General features: G+C 32.9%; 2 protein-coding genes across 5 annotated transcripts; one reads left to right on the top strand and one right to left on the bottom strand.

The window, feature by feature from the left end:
* The first annotated feature begins 166 nt into the window (after window positions 1-166).
* LOC129313354 (probable serine/threonine-protein kinase SIS8) lies at window positions 167-13139 on the top strand. 4 transcript variants are annotated; one of them, XM_054956362.1, is made up of 18 exons: window positions 168-482; window positions 992-1043; window positions 2443-2848; window positions 4277-4480; window positions 5087-5275; window positions 5423-5682; window positions 5915-6034; window positions 6271-6363; window positions 6943-7038; window positions 7897-7983; window positions 8676-8796; window positions 9432-9714; window positions 10688-10811; window positions 10896-10915; window positions 11095-11251; window positions 11768-12056; window positions 12171-12243; window positions 12854-13139. In XM_054956362.1, exons 3-18 carry the CDS (start codon window positions 2600-2602, stop codon window positions 12934-12936), a joined length of 2448 nt encoding a protein of 815 aa, XP_054812337.1. In that variant the 5' UTR covers window positions 168-482; window positions 992-1043; window positions 2443-2599; the 3' UTR covers window positions 12937-13139. The 4 variants fall into 4 exon arrangements, with proteins under 4 accessions (XP_054812338.1, XP_054812337.1, XP_054812335.1 ...); XM_054956363.1 differs by lacking the exon at window positions 992-1043 and having other exon boundaries at window positions 167-482; window positions 2597-2848; window positions 6319-6363; XM_054956360.1 differs by lacking the exon at window positions 992-1043 and having other exon boundaries at window positions 2597-2848.
* A 77-nt stretch (window positions 13140-13216) lies between these two features.
* LOC129313355 (F-box/LRR-repeat MAX2 homolog A) lies at window positions 13217-15713 on the bottom strand. Its single transcript, XM_054956364.1, has one exon. It carries the CDS (start codon window positions 15469-15471, stop codon window positions 13360-13362), a length of 2112 nt encoding a protein of 703 aa, XP_054812339.1. The 5' UTR covers window positions 15472-15713; the 3' UTR covers window positions 13217-13359.
* Window positions 15714-27984: the final 12271 nt, after the last annotated feature.

Genomic DNA, 27984 nt, shown 5'->3' with positions numbered 1-27984 from the left:
TGGATTTGCATTGTGTACAATAAATAGGGGCATTTTCTTGTTTCAAGCGAGCGAAGCGGTGTGACTTGTGAATGAGTGAAACTGCGAATACATACAAACGTACACATATACATACCGCCATGGGGGAGAGGTGGCCTGCACTGCACGTGACCCACCACACCTCTCTCACCTCCTCCCTTCCTCACTCCACATCAACTCCCTGAAATATAAGCCCATCGCTTTCTTCTTCGATCAATCAAAAAAATACGTCTCCCAAAAATCAAATCCCGAACCTCTCTTTTATTTCCTCGTTTCCATCACACACAGTGTCCCTCTCTCGCCATTCATATTCCTGTCGCTGACTTGACTACTTCAGTTCTATAATAACTGGGGAATGAATGAATGAATGAATGATGATGATGCCCTTCGTGTGGATGAACTGAGATTCTAATGCTTTTGCACCAGATACGGGATTTATGCTCAAATGCTTGGATCTTCTGGAGGTATATCACTCATCTTTTCTTTCGTGTGTGTTCTTGATGATTGTTTTCCGGGCCTTTTTTTCTTTCTTTCTTTCTTTTTTTTTTTTGTCATTTTGTGTTGACAATTTGAATTCAGTTATGTTTCTTTCGTCTTTCTGATGACTTTGGATTCCTGGTGCGAGTTTTCCGGTGGTTTTGTTAGCATTGGGGAATTAACGGTTTTTCAGAGGAATATAAATTTTGTTTTTGGACTCATGTGGCGATTTAGCCTCACTGGAGTTCAGTTTTGTTATGAATTGGCTTTCTTTGGGAGTGAGCACGTCTCATCAGCAATAATTTGATTCTAATGCTGTTGAACTTGATATCTGTTTCTTTTGTGAGTTTCAATTTTAAAAACTGAATCCTTGCAGAGGCTGAACGTCAGAATTACGAGCTTTTACTGCATACAGTTGATTTTTATGGTTTCTTTAACAGTGGCCCTGATTTTTCTTTTGAAATTTTTGGTGCTACGAATTTTCATACCAATCCAGGATGCGAGAATAGGCGGTTTCTGCGTTGTATTATTGTTGCTGGAGTAATTAGGTTTGTCCCTTCTCAATGGACGGTCTTGCAATCCTTTCCTATTTCAATCATTGCTTTCTTGGTGTAATAACCAAGAGAAGGAGGAAAAGTGATGGTCCTTATTAGAGAGATCAGCATCTAAGAAAAGAACGAAATAAATTGATAAATGAAGGAAATGGAAATCATTGACATTCCCTGTTATTTTGAACCTAAATTGAGTGAAGGAACCTAAAAGGGAAGAAAAAGCAGAAAATGTGAAAGAAACTTTGATCAAAAAACAAGAAGAAAATAGACTTGAGTTGGGATAGTTTGGTTTAGTTGGAAATTTAAGGGTGTTGGTCATTTCAATTCTAATAAAAATGAAGATACTTGAAACAAGGTAGGATTAGTAATGCTTTTGACGAATCTATAAAAGGAATTAGTGTAACTAAATTGTTTCAAATGTTACTTTATATATTGTATCTTAAAGAAATGAAGAAACCATGAAAGGAAGCCAAAAAGGCAAAAAAAGGAGGGGAAATGATTGATCATGGAGCAAGAAGATACTTCAAATCAGGAAGTATTGAGAACCTTGTGATTAATTCAGTAATAGTATTTTTAGAACTGCTACAGTAGTACTTGCCTTAATAGCATAGTATTATATATACTTGTGTGTTGGATCTAAGGTAAACTTTCCCCCCTTGATTTAGTGGAGCTCACCTTACTTGGATACCTTAATCTTTTTCATACACAAATTGTTGCTGGCTGTGCATGAGGTGATTGAATTACTATTTTCTGTCACCAAAAGATTGTTTTCTAAATAAAGAAAATGTCATATAATACGTTAAAGATTTTTCACCTCAGGAAAAAAAAATGAAATTTAATATGGATGTGCAGCCATTTAGGAATTATATTAATTGTAAACAACACATGTATGGAAGTGTGGTATATATACAAAGATGTGAAATCTTTGTTAGTCACAATAATGGGCTGATTATTTGAATATTTTGTCGTATGACCATGTTCACACCCTTGCTTTGAAAGCAAGTTCCTCCCTTTAAGCTAGGCTTTTGGATATTTTTCATGAGAAAGTTGGGTCAGTAGCTGCATCCTTGATGTAAGGAACAATGATTTCTGATTTCTCTGTGTTTTAAGGGGAACGTGCTTTGAGTTGGAAACGGTCAATACTCAACAGAACGTCTCGATGGTCATTAGCCTTACAGTTTCTATATTCCTTTGAAAGTGTGAGATAGAATACAAGTCATGTCTGTTTTCTTCACGTGGCATATTGAAACAATGGTGGAACTAGGGCATTGAACAAATTTTCATGTTTTATTTTTTATGGCAATCTTATTTTCTCTCAATTTGAATGCTTTGCTTCCATGTAGTATATAATATTTTAAGATTTGCTTTCCTTTCAAATTCTGATGTTGTTTTTCAGATTGATGTCGTATATCTTGTTTGGTACTTTGGTTCATGCATGTCACATGGACTCCAGCTCAAGTGGCTGAAACTACCAAATTACTTTTAGCTTGTTGATGCCTCTTATGGGTTAAGAATTGTGACGAAATGATTTTACATTCCAAATACACAAGGACATGGATGAGAGACGAAATGATGCAGGGCCTGCAGAACAAGGGCCATCAAACTCTTCATGGTGGCCCTCAGACTTTGTTGAAAAATTTGGATCTGTTTCTCTGGGTTCTCAAGAAGAGAGCTTAAATAATAAAGGATCACCTAGACATTTTGAGCAAGATGTTTTGTCACCTTATAAAGCATCACAAATCTTCTGGCGCACTGGAATGCTTGCAGAACCAATACCAAATGGTTTTTATTCGGTCATTTCCGTGAGTATCTATTCATACCTTTTCTTCTTGGTGCAGATATTTGGTTGCTTTTTTGCCAGCATTTCCCGTGCAATATAGTTTTGCACTTGATAACCTTTTCTTTTGTTTCACAATCTGCATCCTGGTTTTGATGAAATTTATTTCGAAAGTACTGTCTTGAGAACTCCTATTGTTAGTTTTTATTTTCTTTGCTTTCTTAGCTTCTTTAAGTTTTCAATCTCACATCTAATAAATTTCTTGCATAAAGCATTTTGATGGTTCATGTTTTAAAATTCTTAATACACATGCTAGCAGGGTACTTTCTTTTTTAGTATTGTTACAAGGGATGAGTAGGAAAAGATCCCATGTTTATTTAGGCATGATTTGCATTTCTTTGTATCTGAATTTCTCCTTTGTGTATCCTAATATCCAATCTTCTGCTTGTTCTCCTTTAGTGTATCTTTTGTCAAAAATGGAATTCAAGATCTGTCTTTGTAGTGAATCTTCCATGTACATGATGTCTGATTATGTAAGTTTAAGGATCTTTTGCTGTATTTTTTTTTTTTAATGCTTTCATGATATAATATACAGTTCTAGTAGATTTTGTGGTAGATGCTATCTGCTGTCAAGCATGGTATCTAAATGGCAAAGATGAGATGAGGGCTAGGGCTACAACTAACATGGATTCTGGTGAATTCAAATGGGAAACAAATTTAAAGTGCAAAGCCCTGGCATAAAATGCTTTGGTTCCTTCACTATCTTCAATAAGTGAATGTTGTGGGTTTATCATGTCACGGATAATGGTCAAAGGAGAAACTTATGGTCCTTTGTCTTGGATATTATCTTTATGACAATCTTGTCGTCTGTTGCTGTAAAATACTAATATCTCTTTCACTGGGAAAAAAGAAAAACTATCTCTGAGATGCTCCTGGAGTGGCGACTGTGCATGAAAGAGCTAAAGTTTTGGTGTTTAACTTAAACATCCTTTTACTTTGAAAGGTTTCATAGGCAATACCTTATCTGTCTCTGACTTATTTTAGTAGTTTGCATGCTACAGGCGTCATTAATTGCTCAAGAAAGGATTATTTGATTTTGCATGAAGAGAGGAAAACTAAGTGAGATTGGGAATTCATATTGGTTAAATTTTGCATACATATATTTCATGCAAAGTGTAATATTCGGTGACTTGTTTGTTTGAATGTGAGAAGGTTATCGTATTTCAACCTTCTCTGTTTAGTATATTTAGTTTAGGACTTTAGGTTCTTCAGTTACCTATCTCTGCTTGTAGCTTTTACTTGATTTTGGTTGTGATATGCTGTTCAATAACTTCTTAATCACTTATCATTATTTGAGTTTGTTGGTCGTATCCTTGTATTTGGTGCGTAAGCAAAATGGTGTTTACTTTAACTTTTCTGTCATGTAATAATAGTTTAGTCTGATAATGTGCAGGATAAAAGGCTCAAGGAAATTTTTGATAATATTCCTACCATGGATGAGATTCATGCTTTGGGTGGAGAGGGTCTAAAGGCTGATGTCATTTTGGTAGACGCAGAGAAAGATAAAAAATTATCTATGTTGAAGCAATTGATCGTGGCCCTAGCTAAAGGATTGAACTCAAATCCAGCTGCGATAATAAAAAAGATAGCTGGACTAGTATGTATTGTTACTGGATTTTATTGTGTAGCTTCTGTTCTCAGTCTTAAGGACAGCTTATATATGCCTGTGGTCCTATTACCATTTTGCTAAAAGCTTTTATCCCTTCATAGAAATTGTATTGAAGTGTATTTTATAAGTTCATCCAATCTTATTTGTCTCCAATAATGTGTTAGATTTACAGACCAGACCTAAGCAAGGTTGTTTGCTATCAGGTTCTCTTATAAAAATTTAGCATGTGGAGGAACTTTTTTGGTAAATCCATTGATGTGGTTCTAAGCTTTAAAAAAGGAAAAAAGTCCACATGCCATGTCTTTATTAGAGAATCTGATAGCGAACTCCTAAAACCTACATGATGCTAAGTGTTTTCTTGAAGTTTGCTTATTTTAGTTATCTGCATTGCTCAGTTTTTGCTGTCTGACTTCAGTGAGCTGGCTTTTTTTTCCTAACACAATCATTTCATCATTATTACTAAAATGTTGGTGGACATTACAGGATTTAGGAACCATCATGTGTGATATTTTCATCTCATTGCCTATATTCATCTTTTAATGAATTTTCTAGCCAGGGTGTTTCATGTCCATGTTGATCACTTTGTCTGTACAGGTTTCTGATTTTTATAAGCGATCAAATGTGGAAAGTCCAGCAAAAGCTGTAGTAGAGGAAACCTCCCACATGTTTGAGAATCGAGGTGCCCAGATACTCGGACAAATAAAGAATGGCTCATGCTGTCCTCGAGCAATCTTATTTAAAGTGTTAGCAGATACCGTAGGTCTTGAAAGTAGGCTCATGGTGGTAAGCACTAATTTCTGCTCGTATGCTTAATACTCACTATCATATTTATACTCACAACTAATATAAGAGGTCATAATAAACATCCCATTTTAATCACGATATCTACTTTTTGGACGATTCAACTTGTTTTATCATTTTCATTGACAGGGTTTGCCAAACGATGGGGTTGTTGAATGTGTGGACTCATACAAGCATATGTCAGTTATTGTTGTACTAAATTCTGTGGAACTGCTCGTTGATCTCATGAGATGCCCTGGTCAATTATTACCTCGATCAAACAAGGCAATTTTCATGACACATATTTCTGCAGCAGGAGAGAGTGATTCTGCAGAAAATGATTCCTGTGATTCACCACTAGAACCGAACAGTCCTTTATATGGGGTTTCAGAGAAAGTGGATCCTGACAGGTGTAATGGCTGCACTTAAGTTTTTGCTTTCATACTTTTTATTTCAATCTCTGGTTATGCATTGACTTAATTTAGTCAAGTTAGTCTCTCACTACCATTGGTCCTAAATTGAATGCCCACCTTTTTAAGAATAAGTCGATTGTGATATTCTGGCATCTACGTGAATCTGTTCATGCTAATTCTGAGTGTTGTCAAGTGGGCTGGCATTTATCTTCATGGTCTTCTATTACAGCGCTGAAAAGGAGGAGAACCTCCCATTCCAGAGGAGATTTGATACTCCTTCAAATGTATCAGGCCTTTCTTTGCGAAATTTGATGTTACGAGCAAACACCAGTCTGGATAGGAAATTGAGGTAGTGATTTACGTTGCTACACCCAGAACTTTATTTCCAGCCTTTTTTCACCATCTCCTTTTCACTTGAAGCGGTTGTTTCCCCACCTTTCTTTTCCCCTTTTTTCCTTTTTTAATTTCAGTTTTAAATTGTTATGTCATCAGGTTCAATCTGTTAAATAGTTGGTGAAACATTTTTATCTCAAATTATAAACTGCCAATGGTTTCTTGTTGAATTTCTTTTGCCAATTCCCTCAGTTTGTCTCATAGTGAACCCAATATTGCAATTGCATTTGGTCGACGCAGTAGTCGAAGAAAGGTCATTGCTGAACAAAGGACAGCAAGTTCCAGGTTAGTTGCAATTCCTCCTGTTTTCTTGTTATCATGAGCATGCAGATGTTGATTTTGTATATGACATCTGATGCTGTTGCTTTGCTGGTCGTTGTGTTAGAATCTCTGAGCCAGTTTGTTAGATTATTCATTATTCCTTTAATTTCTTTTACTTGGCTCTATGGGTTTCTTCTTGGGTCTGGAATGACTTCATATCATCAAATAGTAGTATTAAATAATTCCTGTTGTTATAACTCCCAATTATATCAAATAACTTTTAGGTGGATCGATAAAAATCAGTTCTTATAAATGTTCATGATGTGAGTGTAAATCTTACATTGGCGTGCATGCGTGTGATGTGTACATTGTGTTTGTGCTTGGACTTAAATTCCCAGAATGCATTCCATCACTTGTGAAGATGGGAGCTTTTCCATTGGCTGTAAATGTAGCATGCTGTGAGCTAATTTGATGCTATCATGCTAGAATGGGTCACTGCAACTTTTTTACGTTGGTCTGATTATATCATATCATGTTTTGGATTTTGATGCAACTTCCTATATTATTATAATTTTTCTTTTTGTTTTAAATGATGTTTTGCAGTCCAGAGCATCCATCATTTAAAGGACGTGGACGGTCCATGCTTAGTGGTGATAGGAAAGTATTCAGAGACTTTGCTGATGAGGAGGCTGCATCAAGGTTCCTGCCTTTACGGTCCCTTAACATTTGCTTATATTCCGATATAAATTTATGTGGTCATATATGTTTAGAGTCTCCTGTATTGTCTAGCTGCTTTATTTTTAACTAAATATTTGGGTTCTCCCTGTGGTTTGAATGAGAATTGTTGTCTACTAAATTTTTAATTTCTCTTCTACCCAACGTTTGGTTGCCTTGTCATTGATTTTTTTTTTTTTTGGTTTGATTTATTAAACATTTATTGAACTATAGTTGATTTCTGACATGTATGGTTTATAAATTGTAAAATAAATTGCAGAGTATTTAGTACTTGAAACTTTGTCAAGAAAAATATGTAATTCCTTTCTTTCCTATTAGCTGAAATAGTTATATTATTTTACCTGTTACTAGACTATACATTTATATATTATCCTTAAATAAAGCCCCTTACACTTGCTTAACTGTATTCAATCTTATCAAACATGATTTTCTGTAGGTAGAATCTACTCTTCTGTCTGTGTCATGAATTCACATTGTCACTAAATACCACATAATTCTGCAAAACTTTATCTTAAAGCTTTGTACAAGGTTGTAGCATTAATCTTCAAGATTTGCATGTTGGTGTCAGTTATAGTTTTGATGAAAGCAATGAATTTGTCTCCAGAGAGCTGCCAACCGAATGACAAGTGAAATAAGAAAAAAAGGAACATAACCTAATCATCATCACTCCTGGTGGTGTGGACAAAGGACTGGGAAGAATATTCTTTCCTAACTATCATCACTCATGGTCGTTTGTCTTTACTTTGGAGGCATATGTTCTTTATAGTTCTCTACCAAGGTATATATGCATGAATTAAAAGTTGAATTATCCTTATACTATAGGTCAGATGGTGCGTCTTCATCAGAAGCTCGTAGGATTAGAAGAAGAAGTGTCAGCATGACACCTGAGATTGGTGATGATATCGTAAGGTTGATCATGTTTCCATTGTACTTCCTATATTGTGCTTGCTTCATTGTGATTTTTGGATACATGCCTGCCCACGTTGGTTCCTTGGATATGAGTGATGATAGTTTCACTGGATTCTGTCTAAGAATGTAGCATGTCTAGTTGTTTAGGTTTTATGTATGAAAAACTTTACTTGTTATTTTCTATTTTAGACTTAATAGGGTTCAGTCTTTCTGTTTTCTCCCCCTCTCATTTTATTTATATTTTTCTAAGATGACCTTTGTCTTGGGGGTTTGCCACAGAATCTGTTGAAGTTAATGGTTTAGGTTGCCATTATCTGTATTCATTATTTCCTTGAAGATTGGCAAACTGTATTTTGTTTAGTATATGGGACAATGACATTGATCATCCCTTGACTGCTTTTACCTGGTTCTGTTTACCACAAATTATAGGTGCCATGTAGTTGAGAAATTATTTCCCCTATTTGGCCTGCTGCCATGAAATTGTATTCTGACTCTAATTGTTAGTGAATTAATTTAATGGAGTGTTGTGAGATGGTGATTGACTATTTCAACTTGTTCCTAAATAACTAAAAGGAAGTATGCATATTGCTACCTATACTTTCATCAAGTGCTTAATCTTTAGGTGATCTTTATTTGACTAACTTATGTATTATCATCTGTTTTCTGATATAAAGTGGCTATAATACATCCAGGGCTGTACGTGCGATGAATGAAACGCTGAAGCAAAATCGTCTTCTGAGAGAACGAGGAGATAATAGCTCATTCTCTGATTCTGCAAACGATGCAAATAGCATCGGAGACCTTCAGAAAAATGTATGTCTGCATTATTTTGTGAACTGTTCTATCTAACCTTTCTGTCTATCTTTCAGCGTATGACGAAAATTGTATCTTATGCAATCCCATTTTACTAAATTATTTCTCCAAAATCATAGATGACCATGGCCTTCATTTGTTAAATGATGCTATTGTCCACTGATCTAGCCCCCCCCCCCCCTTTTTCTTCTTTTAAATAAATTAATTTGTTGTCTTGCAAACTACTTTAGAGGAGCTCTCATGGTTGGCAAATGATAATCTTGTGTTTCCACATGTTTTACTTCTTTCTGTACCTTTGGTTCCGTCATATTTTTACTAGTTCTGTTGCTGGTAATATATTGTTTTGACCGTATTCTGAGGTTAAATCCCTGTATATGGGAAAAAAAAAGGGTAAATGTAATTGATGGTACTGTACCCAAACACGGTCAATTTTGGTGTTGAATGAATGATAAACCAGGATGAGAATCTGATAATTGCTATCTGCATTTATTGTGTTTGATCATTGAAGATTTTTTTAATGATTACAGTGTCTTTATTATTAAAAAATTATTTTTAATGATTATGGTACCAAGCTTTATTATTTAGTTTTAGCACAAATATCTTCCAAGTTTATCTGATTCCATGCAATTTAACAGATGTCAAATTTCCAACGAGATGGTCATGAGAGAGCTACTTTGAATTCTCTTCCACCTGATGAAGTAAATTCCCAAAAAGCAATGTCATTACCCTCTTCACCGCATGGTTATGGGGGTCAGACATCTGAGAGAAGTGGACTATCAAGATATGGCGTGAACGAACTGCAGTCAACATGGAATAAAGTCCTTGAATCTTCAATGTTTAATAATAAACCCCTCTTACCATATGAAGAATGGAATATTGACTTATCAGAAATAACTGTTGGAACACGTGTTGGGATCGGTAAGTATTGCATTACTTGAAACAATTATCGGCATTGCATGATCTATGATTTGCACTGTGCAATTCATTATGATTTATATCGTTGGTGTGTAAATTGGGTTTAGGTCAATAGTTGTGATTGTGAATGGGGCTGGATTTCTGCATTTCTGATTTGGGTTGGCTTGCGACAGATCAGTTGTTGCTCCGCCTCCCCCCTCCCCCAAAAAAAACCAAAAAAAAAAAAAAACCGTTTTTGGAATGAGAAAGGCAAGAAACAAGTCGTGAAAGAAAACAAACACAGCAAAGCAAGGTCCATGGCATTAAGCTATCGGGCATATATCAAGTTGCTTGTTTTCCTTGCGTAGTTCATTTATTCACGAGATTTATTGTCGAAAGGTTGAAGTCTTTCTTTTCTTTTCTTTTTCCCCATTCAGTAACTCAAATGACACTAAACCTCAGGTTTTGTTGTGATTTTTTTCTTCTACTGAAATCTATTCAAGCTTTCTGCAAATGAAAAGGGTTCAGCCCTTGTATTCTTCTGGTTCTTGTACCTGGAATTATTAGTTTTATTCATTTGAATTTTGATCACTCACCCTGGATGATTTTTTTTTTTTTTTAAGAATCTGTTATTTTTCCCTTTCTCTTTTCGTAATCAATTTTTTTTTTTTTAATATAACCTGGAAGAAAGGAAGGAGAAATTAAAAAAAATGAGAATGCAAGGCAACACTGGCTGGAAGCTTTAGACTTGAAGTGAAATGGACTAGCTTACATCACTTGAACTCTTATCTGTTGAATGCTGATTATAATAAATGGTCAAAATGTTGTCATGATTTTGAAGCATGCGGATTTTTTTTTAATTTGGGGTGGAGTTGTTGACGTAACTCAGAAAAGCAAAGAATCCCCTAAATTAGAAACTGAAATTGAGAAGGAAAGAATAACTTCATGCGAAACTGATTTTAAGGGCTTTGCTGATCATTGCTGCAATCTTTTTCAGGCTTTTTTGGAGAAGTATTCCGTGGCGTTTGGAATGGCACAGATGTTGCAATCAAGGTTTTTCTGGAGCAAGATTTAACTGCTGAAAACATGGAAGATTTCTGCAATGAGATATCAATTCTCAGGTATCTATTTGTTATACTTTTTGTCAGCTTTTTTCTGTTATATCCAACAGTTCCTGACCTCCATGCTCTTGTGTTTTTTTCCAGCCGGCTCCGACATCCAAATGGTATTCACTTTCATCCTCACAAGCTATTAATTTTGGTCTTTCATTCTATAAACTTTCATCTTGCCTTCTAGATATTATGATCACTAATGCAAAAGCAACTGAGTTCTTATTTCCAGGCGTTTGTTGCACGTCTCATTTGATTTAAGCTGCTCTTGATCAGGAAATGATATTTTATGCAGTAATTTTATTTCTTGGGGCGTGCACAAGGCCTCCACGCTTGTCAATGGTTACTGAGTACATGGAAATGGGATCACTGTATTACTTGATCCACTTGAGCGGCCAGAAGAAGAAGCTTAGCTGGCGGAGAAGACTGAAGATGTTGCGAGATATATGCAGGTGTGGATTATTTCTCTTATTTCCTTCCAAAATAATATCCTCGCCACAACTTTACATGCTTAACAGTTTTTAAATTCTATATTCCACAACCATTTCTGTTGGGATGATGGAGGCAATGGTGATGAACTCATTTCTTGTACCGATTTTTAAATGCTGAGAAGGATTACAGATTATCTATATAACATGCAAATAGGTTCGGTTTTCAAGCATTTCCCCCATCAATAGAAGATAAATGGACTTGACAACTCATAAGAAATTCTGAGCTTCTTCACTTAATTATTGGACAACTCCATCACACTGTACACTGTACAAATTACCTGTTTGGTTTCACGTACCAAACATGCTCGAAATGGTCAATTTCAATGTATTTCAGTCATACCATGTTTTTTGTTGATGAAAATGGTTATATTTCAATGCATTTCAGTGCCAGATAGACTATTATTTGTTCTCTTAAAATCAGTTTGCATGCATATTTGTTGGAAGACTATAAAAAGAGCACCCATGGTGGTGTTGTAGGGGGCTGATGTGCATACACCGAATGAAGATAGTTCACCGTGACCTGAAAAGTGCAAATTGTCTTGTGAATAAGCATTGGACTGTGAAGATCTGTGATTTTGGTCTTTCAAGGATCATGACAGAGTCTGCCATCAAAGACACTTCATCGGCTGGAACTCCAGAATGGATGGCCCCTGAACTTATTCGGAATGAACCATTCAATGAAAAATGCGATATATTTAGCCTAGGGGTGTTGATGTGGGAGCTTTGTACTTTGAACAGGCCATGGGAGGGCATACCACCAGAGAGGGTATGTTTTATTGATCTCATTTTCATGTTGGCCTCTCTATTATTGTCTTTTGCTTCATTCTGATTTTTTTAAAAAAATTGACTCTTTGGATCCTACAATCTCTGTGTCAATTAGGTGGTTTATGCTGTTGCCAACGAGGGATCTAGGCTGGAGATTCCTGAAGGCCCGTTAGGCAAGCTTATCGCAGGTCTGTGTGTAAACATAACTTGTGAAAGTGAATTCTTTCAAAATCCAATCATAAAATGTTTTTGTATAGAAAATATTCACTTACTATCAGCAGTTGCAATATCTCTTCTTAAAAGAACCACAGTCAACTCCCGTCTCTTTTAGGTCATCGTAAGATGCTCCCTGTCATTTAAATTTTAAAAAATTTACTATGTAGTTTACCCCCCAAAAAATTACTATGCAAAATCGGTCCTAGTTTTTACTCAAACCGGCCAAGCCAGTCCAGCTTTTGTACTATGATGACTTTCAATTTTTTTTATTAGAAAAACTATATATATACCATATATTAAAAAGAAATAATAATTGGTACGTTTCATAACAGTGAATTATGTGATTTTTCATGCATTATGTGTAGCAAATGTGATTTGACTTGTGTATAGTATGATGTGAATTTTAAACTTTGTTCTGATATTCCAGGTCACATCAAGTAATTGTTGTAAAGAGTAGTGTCATTTATTTGTGTTATCTTATGGATGATGATTGGCAAATGATAAAAATAATATGCGGAAAGCTAAATTTATCCAAATGTTTTACCCTTTCTTGTCCTTTGATCGAGGGTGGTACTTGTGCAGATTGTTGGGCAGAACCAAATGAACGGCCAAGTTGTGAGGAGATCCTTTCTCGCTTGCTTGATTGCGAGTACTCTATGTGCTGAGGCAATCTGAGGGAACCTCTTGTACATAGTTAACTTTTTTGGGTAAGAGTTGTTGCAACATGTTCCTCCCGGCTTACGTTGTAGTCGTGATTTTTGTTCTTTTTCACAAACTTGTGAAAACGTTATCGTTACAATTTTCATCACTCTCCCGTGCAAACATATCTCCTTTTTGAGCAATGAAAGTATTTCAAAGCAAAGTTGAATTTTGTATCTTTTCCCTGCATCATTTCCTGTGCATAAAGAACGTACCTACTTCTAGTATTTGTATGGATTGGATATATTCATGACTCAATTGGGCCAGAACCTTGCATTGCTACTGATAAAATTGTAAGGAAAAAGATATTTATGATGAACTGCACATTACACAAACAACCTTGGCCAGAATCTCTTCTTCCCTCTCTCTGCTTCCAAGCGTTTCGTGGGTCAATCATAGAATGGACGACTATTTAAAGCATCTTCAAAGCGGCTGCATGAAGCCACTCTCATCTCTGTACTCATGTCATTCTCTGGTGCTGGATAATAATCCTCCCTCAGCTGCACATCCCTCAGGTTGCGTATCTTGAGGAAGAAATTCATGAAATGTTCATGGGTTGTTCCATGAATGAAGAGTTTCCTTAGAGTGTCACATTCTCGGAGCAAGCCAGCAGCTGGAAGAGATAGGCTCCTTTGGTTCACATCTTCATCTTGTGGCGGCCAGTAATCAAGTTCCTGAAGAGTCAAGGTGCCAATACCATTGAGGAAGAACCTCTCCCACAGGCTCAAATCCACCTGCCCAGAAGGTGCCGTGAGAGCATAACCCCTTGTCTCCCCACAATCTAACTGCATCTTTATGAGCTGAGGATAGCATGTGAGAATGCTCAGCCCGAATTCATGCTCAGACAGTTTTGGCCGGTCTCGGCAATCTCCTTCAACCCTAATGCGAATCTCTTCCAAGTTGGGGCAATCTTCCAGCCCTGCCGCTGGCAATGGAGTCAGTAGCTCCCCAACTCCTATCCAAAGGGAAAGGTATTTCAACCTGTCCCAGCTGTTGCACCAATAACCATTACCGTTGCTCCAATTGGCCTCCATTAAGTAATTGCATCTCTGCCTCTTCCTCTTGCTTGTTTCTATATCTGCACTACTCCCAAAATAATCCACAAATTCTTCAGCAGCCTTAGTGGTTGAAGAACACGGTTCATCAAAGCCGTTAAGGCCGAAATTAAGGTTGGTTTTTCCCAGACTATCAGTTTCTTTCAAGTCATTCCACACACAATCCACATGAAGCCGCTCGATCCGATCACGAATTGGCTCCAAAGCTCTCAGAGACGCAGCAGTATCAAGATTCAAGCAGCAAGAAATCTTAACATCGATCAGAGTCTTGCGAAGTAGGCAAGCCATCGTCCTCAGCCCTTTTTCCGTTATATGCTTGCATCCCTGTACTTCAAACTTGACCAATCTTGAGCAACCCCTGGCAATCTCTATCAAACCCATGTCCGTCAAGTCTGCGCAATTCTTAATCGACAAAGATTCAAGTCCTTGGCAGAGGGCAATCCCATCGAGCTGTGACCCAATGGCTAAGCAAATCCCGTGAAATTGGCCTAACTTGAGTACCTTCAACCTGGGGCATTTGGAATTCAGCACTTCCAAGGCAAAGCTGCTGTCTCTCACATTCTTACAAATATCTAGCACCAGCTCTTCAAGCAAAGGGAGCCCAGAAAACAACTCAATTAGTGTTGTACGGCTAATCCTAGCATCCTCTGCAGTATACCCCTCGTCGAGAGGATCACCCCTCCGGTTAGCCAATGAAGATGTATCAGCAAGATGAAGAAGCGATAGCTTAGAGCAATTGGAAGCTATTGCTAACAGAGTCTCATCTCCAACATACCCAAGATACCTTGGATCGAAGGCACAAGCCACCAGAAGGTGCTCAAGGTTAGGGCAAACCGCAGTGACGGACTGGATTTCATAAGACCTGTATCCATCAGTAAACGACGTCGTCAGCAGGTTCAGCCCCTTTAGCGAGGCAGCCGTAACCGGATTAGCCGTCAGAACAGGAGGGAGATCCTCGGTCCAGTGGTAGAAGCTGGACAGGTCCAAAGACCACAGTGATTTGCATTTCTCGAACAATACGGCGAAATCGGACCCGGGCGTCGACGCTGGCCTTTGATGCCAACGGACGAGCTTGACGTGGCGCAATTCTGGCCACGGATCGAGAAGCAGAAGCTGGAGCGTGGCGGAAGAGCGGACGTAGACGGTGAGCGAAGTAACGCGAGGGAAAGCGTCGCGCAGGCGGTGGGCGAGGAGGCAGTGGCCCCAAGGAGAGAGGAGAGAGAGGTCGAGGTCGGTGACGTAGCTGAAACAGTCAGGGATGAGGTGGAGGTCACGCGCGTTGCCTCGGAGCGTGAGGGAGGTGCGGGTCTTCCTCTCGAGACGGCGGAAGCTCTGGCAGACGAGGGAGAGGGCGTTGCGGGTGCGAGTGTCGGAGACGGCAGCAAATACGTTGGCGAGGATCTCATCGGGAAGGTGAGATAAGGCGGTGGCGTTGGTCCCGGCCATCGCCGGTGTAGAGGGGTGGTGGAGGTATCTAGAGAGGTGGGGTGGGATAGAAATGAGGAAGGGATAGGATTGGGCATTAAATGAGGAGACGGAGGTGCGTCATGCGTGAAGGTGGGTGAAGAAGTATGGAAAGCCACGTGATAGTGTAAGCTAAGCTGAGAAAGGAAGAGCCAGAGAGGGTTGTGTATGGCTGCTTCTTCTGCTTAACTACTACAGTCAGCTACTTTTCTGCTTCGATGATATTTTTACATCAAATTACTTGCGCACCCCTCTTACGATTTTTGTACTCTACTCGTATTTTATTAGAGTGATGTAGTTTCGTTTCGTCCAGTATTAAAATCCATATAATATTATCGTTTAACTAAAGATCATTAGCGTTGATTGTTAACTTCATATCAATTTTTTTTAAGTTAAAATAAAAAATGCATTTTTTTCTTTTAAAATATTTATGGATGAATAAATGGCATCTTAAAATTCAATAATGCAGATAAAATGTCATCTCTTTGTTTCAGAAACATGTCGCCTCATATTTGGGATCAACATTGTAACATGTGATAACATTGTTGTAAATAATTAGTGTGGGATGAATCTCGCATTTGGGACCTCCTAACTAAATTCTCAGGAACTTACTAAGATCACTAAATGTGGGGATTTCTTTCTATTCTTTTAATCATAACATGTACATTATGCTTTGACACTAACCATCAATGTAGGCTAATAATTTTTTTTTTTTTTCACTAACGTGTGATGTCAAAAATTCATGGCAATAATATTATTCATTTATCACTAGCCCGATTTGATATACTTTTTTACCAATTAATACTTGATCAACGAAAACATGTGACGCCTTAAACTCAATGCCACACATCTTAATGAAAAAATTAATGGTACCAATTTTTTTATTATTTTTATTAAACTTTAGGGGTAAAGTCTGAAGATCTGGCGACATGCTTTTTTTTTTCTTTTTAATTTTTTTTAGTCCTGAAACTCGTGAGATGCTCTGAGCATAAATCATTAAATCCTGTAAACAGTCAACATCTTTCTTCTTCTTTTTTTATTTTTCTTTTGCCTTCATCATTCTTCATTGCTGCAGAACCATCAAGTATATTGGAAGATCTTTCCTTTCAGTCTGTTTGAATGCTAAATTTAACAAAATCAACATTTATTCTAATTTTATAAATAGGAGCACTGTCGCTCAAACCTCATCAAGCCGAAAATAAAGGTTGAACTCAGAGATTCTATTTAAATAAAAATTTAAATTTTAAAAATAAATTTTTTTAAAAGTAATCGGATTTGAGGGCTTAATCCTGATAAACCCTATAAAAGAAGACTCAGTTCGGGTAACCCTTCAAACCCTGTTATATTATTATTATTATTTTTTGATGGAACACAAGTTTAAATCCAATGATATGCTCACCTGACTTACATGCATTATATTATTATTAATTTTAATTTATTCTAAAATTAATTTAATATAATTTAATAAATATCAATGTATAGTATAAAAAATTTGATATTTTTCATTTTTCTATAATTACTATATTTGTGTATTTATAAAAAATGAATTATTTTTTATCAAGATTTAAATTTTATTACTAGACTTCTATATGTGCATTGTTTAATTTCTAAAAAATTATAAAAATTTTGATTTTTTTAATTTTTAATTAATTTATAATATTTTATTTTATTTTATTTTTTTTAAAGGGCTTGCGGGCCCGACCCTAAATCCTTCACATAAGGCTAGGCTTTAGAAATGGAGTTGAGAATAAAAAATTAAACTTTAAAACTCATGCCCTTAAAGGTCGGGTTTGTCTATATTTTTAACTCTAAATTCAAACACCGTCTACTTTTTAAAACTATAAAGAGTGTCAAGGATATTGTAATAAAAGATTAGAGAATTATTTTTAATCATTTTTTTTGAAAAAAAAAAGATGTACTGACATGTTTACTTATCAAGCCTTTTAAAAAAATTTATATATAATAATCTTTAATGATCTGCTTGGGTGCCAAAACCTTATGACTTGTTACATCAGGACATGGTTTGTTTTTCCATAACCTAGCATTAAAAAAATAAAAATTAAATCCTAAAATATTGAATTAATAATATTTATATTATTAATAAAAAAATTTTAAAAAATTTAAATATTTATTCTAACAGTTATAAATAAAAATGCATATTATAGTATAAGAATCATGCTTGATATTTAAATGCATACTTACAATTGAAATTTTTGAATTTACAATTATCTATATTAATATTTTTATTTTGAAAAAAAATTATCAAAAACTTTTAAAACCCAATTGTCATTGTCCCAACAAAATCCTGTAAACAGTCCTAATTTCGCCCAGTTTAATTGAACAGTGACGTTTTACGAGGACAGGAGAAGTCAATCGCATGTTTTCCAGTTTTAGGATTCCACGATGTACCGTGTACCTTTTTCTCTAATTTTAGTTGGTCGTTTTAATTTTAATTAATTTTGATAAATGCGGGCAAGAGAATCTCGTGCAAAGTAGGCCATCCATGGATGTCTGAATTTAAAAATAAAATAAATAATAACCAATGGATGGAGCCGTATTCCACTTGTTTTGATAAGAACTGTATTTGCTGTGTTTATAAGAAAGCGGCTTTGGTAGACTGTAGAAGTAATCCAAGTGTTGTTTTTGTCAAGGCGCAATTTTGATGCCACATCACTCAAATTTAGTTCCAAATATTTTTCGTGTGAAAATTAAATTTAAGAGATTTATTTTGTTAATTATTTTTTCCATTTCATCGCTCGATATTTTAAAACATTTGGGAGTTATTTGTTTTTGTTAATGTAAACACGAACTTGAGATCTTAAAATAAATTAATTCAACTCTCTCAACCAATTAAATCAAACATCTCTCAACTTTATTTTATTAATTCTTGATCCTTTTCATTTTAAATGACAAAAAATATTATACACATAAAAAATTATAAAAATTAGTTAAGTGACAATAATTTTATGAATTTTCTATTTTATAAGTTAAAGATCAAATTTCTAATTTAGAATTAAAAATATATATTATAATGTTTCATATCAATCTCAAAATATTAATCAAGATGAATCCATACATTTTAAAAGATTTTCATAAAAGAACAAGCTATGATTGAGAGCCCGTTCTATATATATATATATAACCCAGAAAAAGAAATCTTTATCGGGTAAAGATCTCGGATTTTAAGAAAGCTCTTAATAACATCCTAACAGTCATAGCAAACATCATATGGTTTTTTAACGTAGTTGATGTATATTGTATGGTATAAGATTATAAGATTACATTCGGGAATAGTTTTAACTGAGATAACATTTGAGAAGACTTGCAGACTTGCCACGTTATATGACCATGCTATTTTTTTTATTTTAATTGTGTGCATCTATCGTTTCATTAATTGCAATGATGCGTGTTGCAATAAAAATTCAACTTTCTACACCACGTTTATAAAGGATTGGTTATTTTTGTTAGATTTAATGTGTCGCTATGTATGAATATTTAAGGTTAAACTTATTATATTAATGATTACGGGCACTAGTTCCCTTAATCAACTGAGTGTATATCCTTGTCAAGTTAGATTTGGCTACCCGTGAATGGTGAGAATCTTGGACTTTTAGACAGTGTATGAGGAGTGGGGTGGCATGTAACGTGGTATTGACATTGATAAGGAAAGAGCTGGCGACTGGTGTTGGTAAAAAGAGCCACGTGGCATGCAGAGGGATCGAGTAGTGGACAGTGATTCATGGGCTTCACAGACCGCACACGTGGACTTCACAACCTCCAACCTCCAACCTCCCATTGCTTGCCCTCCCGCCTCATTCATCCTATTGATTGGACAGTGATCTGTAAACGTGGTTCAGTTTGGAGAGAATTTCAACTAAGTACCAAAGATATCATTTAATGATTAATAGGTCTCAAAAAAAAATTAAAATTTCACTTCAATTTATGAGGAAGGAAATGGAAATGATTTCAATCATCAAAAAAAAAAAATTAAAGTATTTTTTATTTATTAATCTTTTGCTACATATAAAATAATTAATTATTAATTTTTTTATTTTATTATTTAATTTACTAATATGAGTTATAGATTATGTCGGTTTGTAAGATAAGCAGTAACATTGGATGTTAATTTATTAATTTTATTTATTAATTTATTAATATTAATTGTGAATTACTAATAGATCTTGTAACTCACAATTAATATTTATAAATTAATAAGTAAAGTTAACAAATTAACAACTGATATTATAGTTTATGACAGGTCAAATCATGTAATTTATAACTCATAATAATAAATTAATAAGTTAAATAAAAAAATTAATAAATAATGATTATGCATTTCAGACAAAATTAACAAATAAAAGTTATTTTCATATTTTTATTGTTAAAATTATTTTTACTTTAATCCTTTTGGTCTAAATTAAAGTTTTAAATTTTTTCAAGACTCACTCATAATTAAGTCACATATCTGATTCGTAGTTGAAATTATTTCAGAGGTTGCTTGTTTTAGACGTTTTAATTAGTTGGGTTAGGCAGAATCTGAAGTGACTCATAATGGTTGGATCATTTCAAACCATTTCTTTCTTTGTACTCTCAGTGTAGTGATAAAAATGTCCATCTTATTTTAAAAATCAGTGTCAACTTCTTTTAAATTTGGTATAGTAAATTTTTGAGCACGTAATTTTTTTTTCAATTACGTTATATGTATCAAACTATAAATAAAATAAAAAAATCATTTACTTTAAAAGGATAAATAAATTAAATAAGAAATATACATATGAAAAAAAGTGAGTAAATTAAAACTTATTGTGTTATGGCTAAATAATTATTGTCTAGGAAATGAAATTATCAATATTTTTAATTTTTTATATATTTGTACACATTGTGTACAATTATTTTTTATTTAATTATTATGTTACATGTCTAACCGTCGGTTTAACCGATTAAATTATGAAAAATGTGATGTACTAATTTTTTAGCTTGTTTTTTGGTATAGTTTTTAAAACATTACAATCAATTGCTTCTAATAATTAAATCCTAGCCATGCAACATTTGATTTGCAGAATAGAATGGGAAGTGGAGAGGAAAAAAAGAAACAGGAAGAAGCCAATTCTTTCCACATATCATGTTATCAATTTAAGGCATGCTTGGGTTAGTGCTGCTTTGCTGATCCAAACTGAGTTTAAGAGGTCAAAAGCTGCCTGGGATAATTATTTTATATATATATTCGAATTACTTTTTTAACCCAATCATATTAAAACCTATAACATATAATGTATAAAAAGCAAATTAGATCAAATTTTAATCAAATTTCAGTTTATTCTGCAACTCTAGTTCGGGAGAATTTCGATTTTGCAAATACTAATCCAAACAAACACAGGTTTAATTGTCCTTCGAGTTGACTGAGCGTACTCACTTCCTTATAAAATTTGTAATTCCTACCTTACTACTAATAATTGAGGTGAGGTGGTAGATTTATAGTTTCCTCTCAGCAACACTTTAGGCATATTAATAAAATCCTTGGCATGATAAATTCTAATTCAGCAATACTTCCTCTAAACATTTTTAGAAGACCCTATTAACTACTTCTATAAGATTGAAAAAAATTATTAAAGTTAGTAAATGTAAAAAAAATTCGAAATGTCCTAACATTACCTTTTCCATTTGCATACTTCATCATAGGCACAGAATGAGAAAAAGCTACTAACTCAAAGTGACATGAGTGATATAGCCTCTCATTATTCAAGTAAGTAGTTAAAATTTGAATCACAACATTACATATATAACAACTTAATTGGAAGGGATTTACTAGCTGCATAGATCTAGATCTAAACTTTTAGCTTGGTAGAGAGTGTAGGGCATGTGAGTTAGATGTTGAGGTCAGGGATTATAGTAAGAATAACATTTCCTCGGTTGAGGGTTCAATCACGACAGAGATAATCTTCATTGAAAGCGAGGCAATCCCTTGGAGTCTTGGTGCTCACAGACAAAAACAAAAAAAAAGGAAAAAAAGCTGTTATAAAAAGACAAGGGCATTTTCAAAAATTAGGTATGATGTTTGCAAATAATATTATATCAATGACTATCAAATAAAGGATATGATTTACGTAACTGATTTTATATATTTAATATATTTTTATTTAATTAATTAAAAAATTAAATTTTAACGTGTTCATAACATAATAATAAAATTTGTTATGAAATAAATAATTTATTAAAACACACATATTTTGATTTAATTAAAAATAAATATTTAAGTATGAAAATTTTTGCTTTAAATAAAATGTTATAAATATGGGCGATGATATGGAATGATATTAGTGTACGTAGGGAGTGAGGAGCAGAACGACACGCAAATAGCAAAAGTGGGGCCCAGGGAACGAGAAAGCATGAAGTGAAATGTCATCCAAACAAGAAAGAGAAAGAGGGAGGCAGGAGAGAAGTACGAATACTTAACAAAGCCTTTGATTCATGCCTTCACTTTCTTGTCCCTGTGGATGCCACTCATTCCGCTTTCCCTTTACTTTCATCCTAATCCATTCCTTTCTTTTCTTTATCACTTCATTATTCACAATTATTTATTAATTACCCACACAAATATTAAGCGCGTGCTTCCGTTTCGGTTTAAAGAATGGCACCGTTTTATTATTAATTAATGGATTTTAAATGTTTTTTATGAATGTTTTGTTGTGCATCTTACAAAGAGAAAATTTTATCTTTAAGGGGAATTTTTAGGTCTGTAAAACTATTTCAAATTCTTTTCGGTTCTTCATATAAAGTTTATATGTAATTTGAATATTGAACTATAAGTTTAAAAATAAATTAAATCTTAAATTTTTAAAAAGTATATTTTAAATTATAAACAAAATTGTCCTCATGTTAAATTAAACAAACATTCATTCAAATAGAGTCTAATGTACTATTTTTACTAAACGAAGGTAGAATAAATAATAAAATTTAGTAAAAATTACATATAAGGTCTAAATTTTTAAAAAATTATTAGATGTTTGTTAAAATTTAATGGTGAAACAAAATTATCTTAATTTTAATTATTTAAAATGTATATTTTAAAATTTTAAATTTTAAATTACTCCTAAACTTATAATTGAAGATTGTAATGGTATGCAATCCCTTAAAAAAAATTAAAAATACTAAGCTTGTGATGACACGATTCATTTGGAGGTTTGCGGCGGCGCGATGTCTTTTACATAATGATAATGCACGGCAAATTAAATCAAAGGAGTGTGAATTAAATAATATATTTCATCTATTTAAAAATATAAAGTATTTTTTAAAAAATTAAATATTTAAAAATATAAAATATTTATAATTTTTTAAAATGTAATCATTATTTTTTTTTCAAAAGTGCATCTATAAATAATAACTTTATATATATTGTAGGATATTTAATAAGGTAAATATAAAAAGATAAAATTAATTAAAAAATAATTAATTATTTTATTAAAAATGAGATTTAATTAAAAATATTTTATATTTTTTAATGGAGGAAGTATATATTAAATGAGACCAAACATAAGGTGTTGGCACACACAAACGACACACACTAAAATTAGTTTTGTTTGCCGCGTCAAGGACTATCCCCTGCCACTGAAAACTGGACTAGGAAACACCTGCATGAATCAATAGCAGAGGGATTGTCGTTTTAGCTTTCTTTTTCTTTTTTTTTTTTAAATATGATTTTATATTATTATTCAAACCATTTTTGCCTGTTGTTTAATATTTTAACACAAAAACACATTGAAAACAAGATTAATATGTCAACTCCTTTTTAAAAACTCTAGCATGTGCTTAATATATTTTAAAGAATATAATTATATTTCTTACTATATAATTGAATTATTGAAAATAATAATTAAAATTATATTAGAATTTCAAAGCGGCATATAATTGAAAACATTTTTTTTTAATTTTGTTTTTAAGTTCCTACAACCTTGTCAAATGAGCTACTTTCAGTGAGAGCTTTTTAGCATTCAACTGAAAAGTTTTATTTATAATCCTCAAATTCAAAAAGAGACCCCAAAAAAAAAAGGAGATTTGTTTAAAAAAAAACTAGTTTCGTATTAAATTTATCTAATATATATTTTCTTTAAAAAAATTATTGTTGGCTGGATGCACTTCAAACTTTCTTATAGTAGATTATTTATTCAAATTTAAATTTTATACATATTATTTATACACACACATATTACTTTGATCCTCTTTATAAATCATTTCTATCAATCTCATCAATATCAATGTAAAAAAATATAAAAAATAAAAGTATATAAAATCTTAAATATATCTTTATATAACAAATTTAAAAAATAATATCCTGCTATTTTTCTCTCTTATAAAAAATAATTTTAAAAAAATTTAAATATTATTTAAAATTATGTCATAATTTATAAATAAAATTAAATATTTTTTAAAAAATTTGATTTATGAATGTAATTGAAGTAAGTATAAATTAACTCCTAGTCCTATATTATCATTCATTGACTTTTGATCCCCATGGCGGTCATGTCAGCATCTAATTCATAGGTTTTTTTTTTTTTTGACAAACATCTAATACATAATTCACGCATCATTATTACTTTCAAACCAGCCATGTGTTAGGTTCAATATTAAATAAGTGGGCCCCTTAAATTCTAAAAAATAAACCACAGCTTATTTTAATGAGATTAAGACTTTTTATGAAATTTATATTCAATATAGTTAATAACTTAATATTGATATTAATATTTGTGATATTGATTTCTAGTGGAAACATAATAAAACCAACTTTAAAACAATAACAATAATAATAAAGTAAAAAATTATAGAGCAACGTATCTTTTTCAAATCTTCCTGTAAATCATCTCCGAGTTTGTGTAAATACACTGAACTCTTTAATTTAAACAATTTATACTTTTAAAAAATAAGGAAAAAATAACTTTTTTATTATAAAATTTTTAGGTGAGTTTGAGTTTCAAAAACTTACTAGAATCTATTTTCAAACTAAAAAAATATGTACCAAAATTGTCAATCAATTAATGGAGTTATTCAGTTAACAATAAGTATAAATCATTAACAATAATCTAGCAATAATTGACTATTTTGGTGGAGAACACGAGGCTTTAAAATTATCTTATAATTTGGATTGATTTTTCAGATTCGCGTAGGAATGATTTTCTAGCAGAGGAAATGGTGGGCCCGGGAGATGGCGAGAGCGGGAACAGTAGAGAAACCTTATCCGAAGAAACAAGACTCCTGAAGACTAAAAGAGTGATTGAAGTTAACATATCCACATTGAAGTCTTAGTCTCTCACTATTCCGTTCTTTGCCCCAAAGTTGCTCATTATTTCATTTTCTTCTTAATCGTGTATTGGCATGCACTATGTGGGCCACCGTCGTGCCACGTGGTCCCACCATCCACCGTCCATCGCAGCCTTGTTGTTTTGACGATGCATGACGTGACAGTGAGGGATGATGGGGATTTGGCACCCAAATACCATCAATCATTGCCTCAATGTCATTAGGATATGTTGTTATCTACTTATCTCTCTCTCTCTCAAGATTGAGGAATTTTTTCTTTCAACAAAAAATAGGAATTATGCCCTATTCATGCTCTACTCAATTTTAATCCTCTTGAGATGCTCTCGGGTATATTTTAGATGAAGTAAGGAAACAGAGAACCGATTTGTTATTATATTTTAAAAAAAAATTAATTTTTTCATCCTTTAATTTTTAATTCACTTGTAACTCAATTATTCAACTATGACTTGCTGCAACTCAGTCCCTCAACTATAACTCACTGCAACTCAATCCCTCAACTTTTGATTTATCTATAACTCGATCTTTATTTTTAAATTTTTTTATCAAATAAGAGGGATAAAAAAATGTTCATATATTATTTTAAAATATCCTCTTCTTATTCATTGATGTGAGATATAAGCTAATATGAAAAAAAATTAACAAAGGTTAAGGGACTAATTTGTAAGTGATTCAAAAGTTGAGGGATTGAGTCATAGAAGAGTTATAGTTGAAGGATTGAGTCACAGCAAGTCATAGTTAAGGGACTGAGTCACAAATGACTTAAAAGTTAGAGGATTAAAAGATTAATTTTTTCTTATATTTTTTATTTTATCACTTGATACTCTGAAAAATTATCATTTTTGCTCAAACTAATTGAAACTCTTGATATATGGGATTGTCATTCATTATCAATTGTAGTTTGATGGGCATCTCGATGATACCTTTAACATCTTTATTTATGTGATTATATATTTTATGACTCAAATTTGACATTTCAGAAAAACTTATTTATGATTATATAAAGTGTACAATAGAAATGGATCTTTTAATTTATCATCTTCCTCCTTCCTTTTTATTTAGACTTAATTGAATTCTATGTATGAAATTTAATCCCCAGCCATTTAACTGCGTCCTTGGTTTTTACTTGAATTAATCTACAAAAAGTAGTTAAAAAAACAGAGAGTAATTTTTAGGTGAGGATTCATTTTCATGATACTAGAAAGCCTCAAGTATTTTCCAATAAATTTGGATAGCAGCTCACGTTATTTATAATTTGTAAATAATGCAGTTTGTTATATATTATATTTTAAGTTTATTTATTTATATAAAATTGCAAAAAAATCACAATTATTTTGTCTTAATTGAGTTAGTTATAGTATACATCCATACATACTTGGTGCAAGTATGAGAAGGACAAGTAAACTTATGAGTAAATTAATGATTTTTTATGCTAACAAGATAACAAATTTTAATCACCCAACAATGCGCTTTTGTCCTCATGTAAGCAACATCGCCTGTGAAGATTATTTCCTCATGGAATGGACAGGACTGTAAACTAAAAATGGAAATTTTAATAGAATATTTATAATTTAGTGATTTAAAAATGTCGTTCAAGCAATATCAACCGATGTCATCATTTGAACTTGACTAGGTGGCATTGCTTTTAAAACTAGATTATTTGCAAGATAATACTTAAATTCTTATAAGCAATAAGAATGATCATTCCTAGAAATATATATAGATAACATTGTTTAAAAGAAGACAATTTCTTTGAAATTAGTTTCATAATTGTTGGTTGTATGATACTTTGAAAAAAAAATTATGAAAAGCATATCATATTTGTATATTTGAAATTATATAAAATGAATTACATCTCTTTAGCAATAAAAAAATTAAATTTATATGCTATTTAACAAATTCTATTATTCAACAAAGCCCATTTCACACAGGAATCAATGCAAGGGGAAAGGAACCGCAATTGTTAATCCAAAAAAAAAAAGAAAAAGGAACCGCAATTGTTTTATTTGAAATAACCGATAAGATAATAAAAATCAATATTCACTAATATTTGTGGTTTAATTTTTATCTAAATGTTAAAACATTTTCAAGAAAAAATAAAAAATAATTTTATCAAAAAATAAAAAAAATTTACATGTCTGTATGGTGACTTCATTATTATATAAAAATAATATTAAATGCATTGTTGTACATTTCTCTATGAAAATATAATTTCGGACGCCTATGTCGTGAGCCCACTGAGGCCCAAAACGGCTGGGCCAACTTAAACAGATAAAAAGCTGGCTTCATTTCAAAACCTCGAAGGTAAGCTTTTTAATTTTTTTAAGAAAAAAGTGGGCTATAACATGACATCTGAAAAAGTGCAAAAAAAAAAAAACCTCCTGGTCCTCCAGCACTGTAGCCATAACATGGCAGGTGACCCAAAAAAGAAGGGCCCCAAACAATCTAGCTATAACATGACATCTGAGGAGTGAGAAATCAATCTTCGTCCCCAAAAAACAAAAAAAAAAAAATTGATTCTTCTATGGCATGCATTATAGGTATGCTAATTTTATTATCACTGCTTTATCAAAATTTCACTGACATGTTAAATGTATGTTGATAACTCTCCCAATAAGTATATCAACCCTTTGTTAGCTGACATATTTAATGGGAGTCAGAATCCCAATTACTTTCAGTTTTTTGTATGGATTAAACTGTTACACGCACGCAGGCATGTTGACAAGCTCAGCATTTAATTAAATTACTCTTCTCGGTGCTATTAATTAAACTATAAAACTGTTAAAAAGGGCTTCTTTTCTATGATTTGTCTAGAAAATCAGACGTATTTATAGAAGCTTTAATTTAGTTTTCTTTAAAATATTTAGTGTTGGTTTATTAATTATCAGCTTTGCGTATGTTGTTAATTATTAGTTGATTGCAGTACTTCAGTGTTATGTTAGTAATAATAATTTTCACTAGAAGACCAATAAATATTGTAACCATTCAATTAAACATGAGATCTCATATTCAAGTTCATATAAACTGTACAAAACTTTGTTCACTTGTTGATATATATAAATAATATCAATGATATTATTTAAAAAAAATTGAAAAAGAGAATGAGTTTGACTAATCAAATAAAGGTTATTAGAGTATTATTTACTTTTCTATTGTATTTTCTAATGTTTACTCCTTCCAATTTTA

Source organism: Prosopis cineraria, unplaced genomic scaffold (assembly GCF_029017545.1).
Source record: "Prosopis cineraria cultivar Desert tree isolate PC_DT_omini unplaced genomic scaffold, ASM2901754v1 PC6, whole genome shotgun sequence".
Classification (NCBI taxonomy): Eukaryota; Viridiplantae; Streptophyta; class Magnoliopsida; order Fabales; family Fabaceae; genus Prosopis; species Prosopis cineraria.
This window is presented reverse-complemented; position numbering and strand designations above follow the sequence as displayed.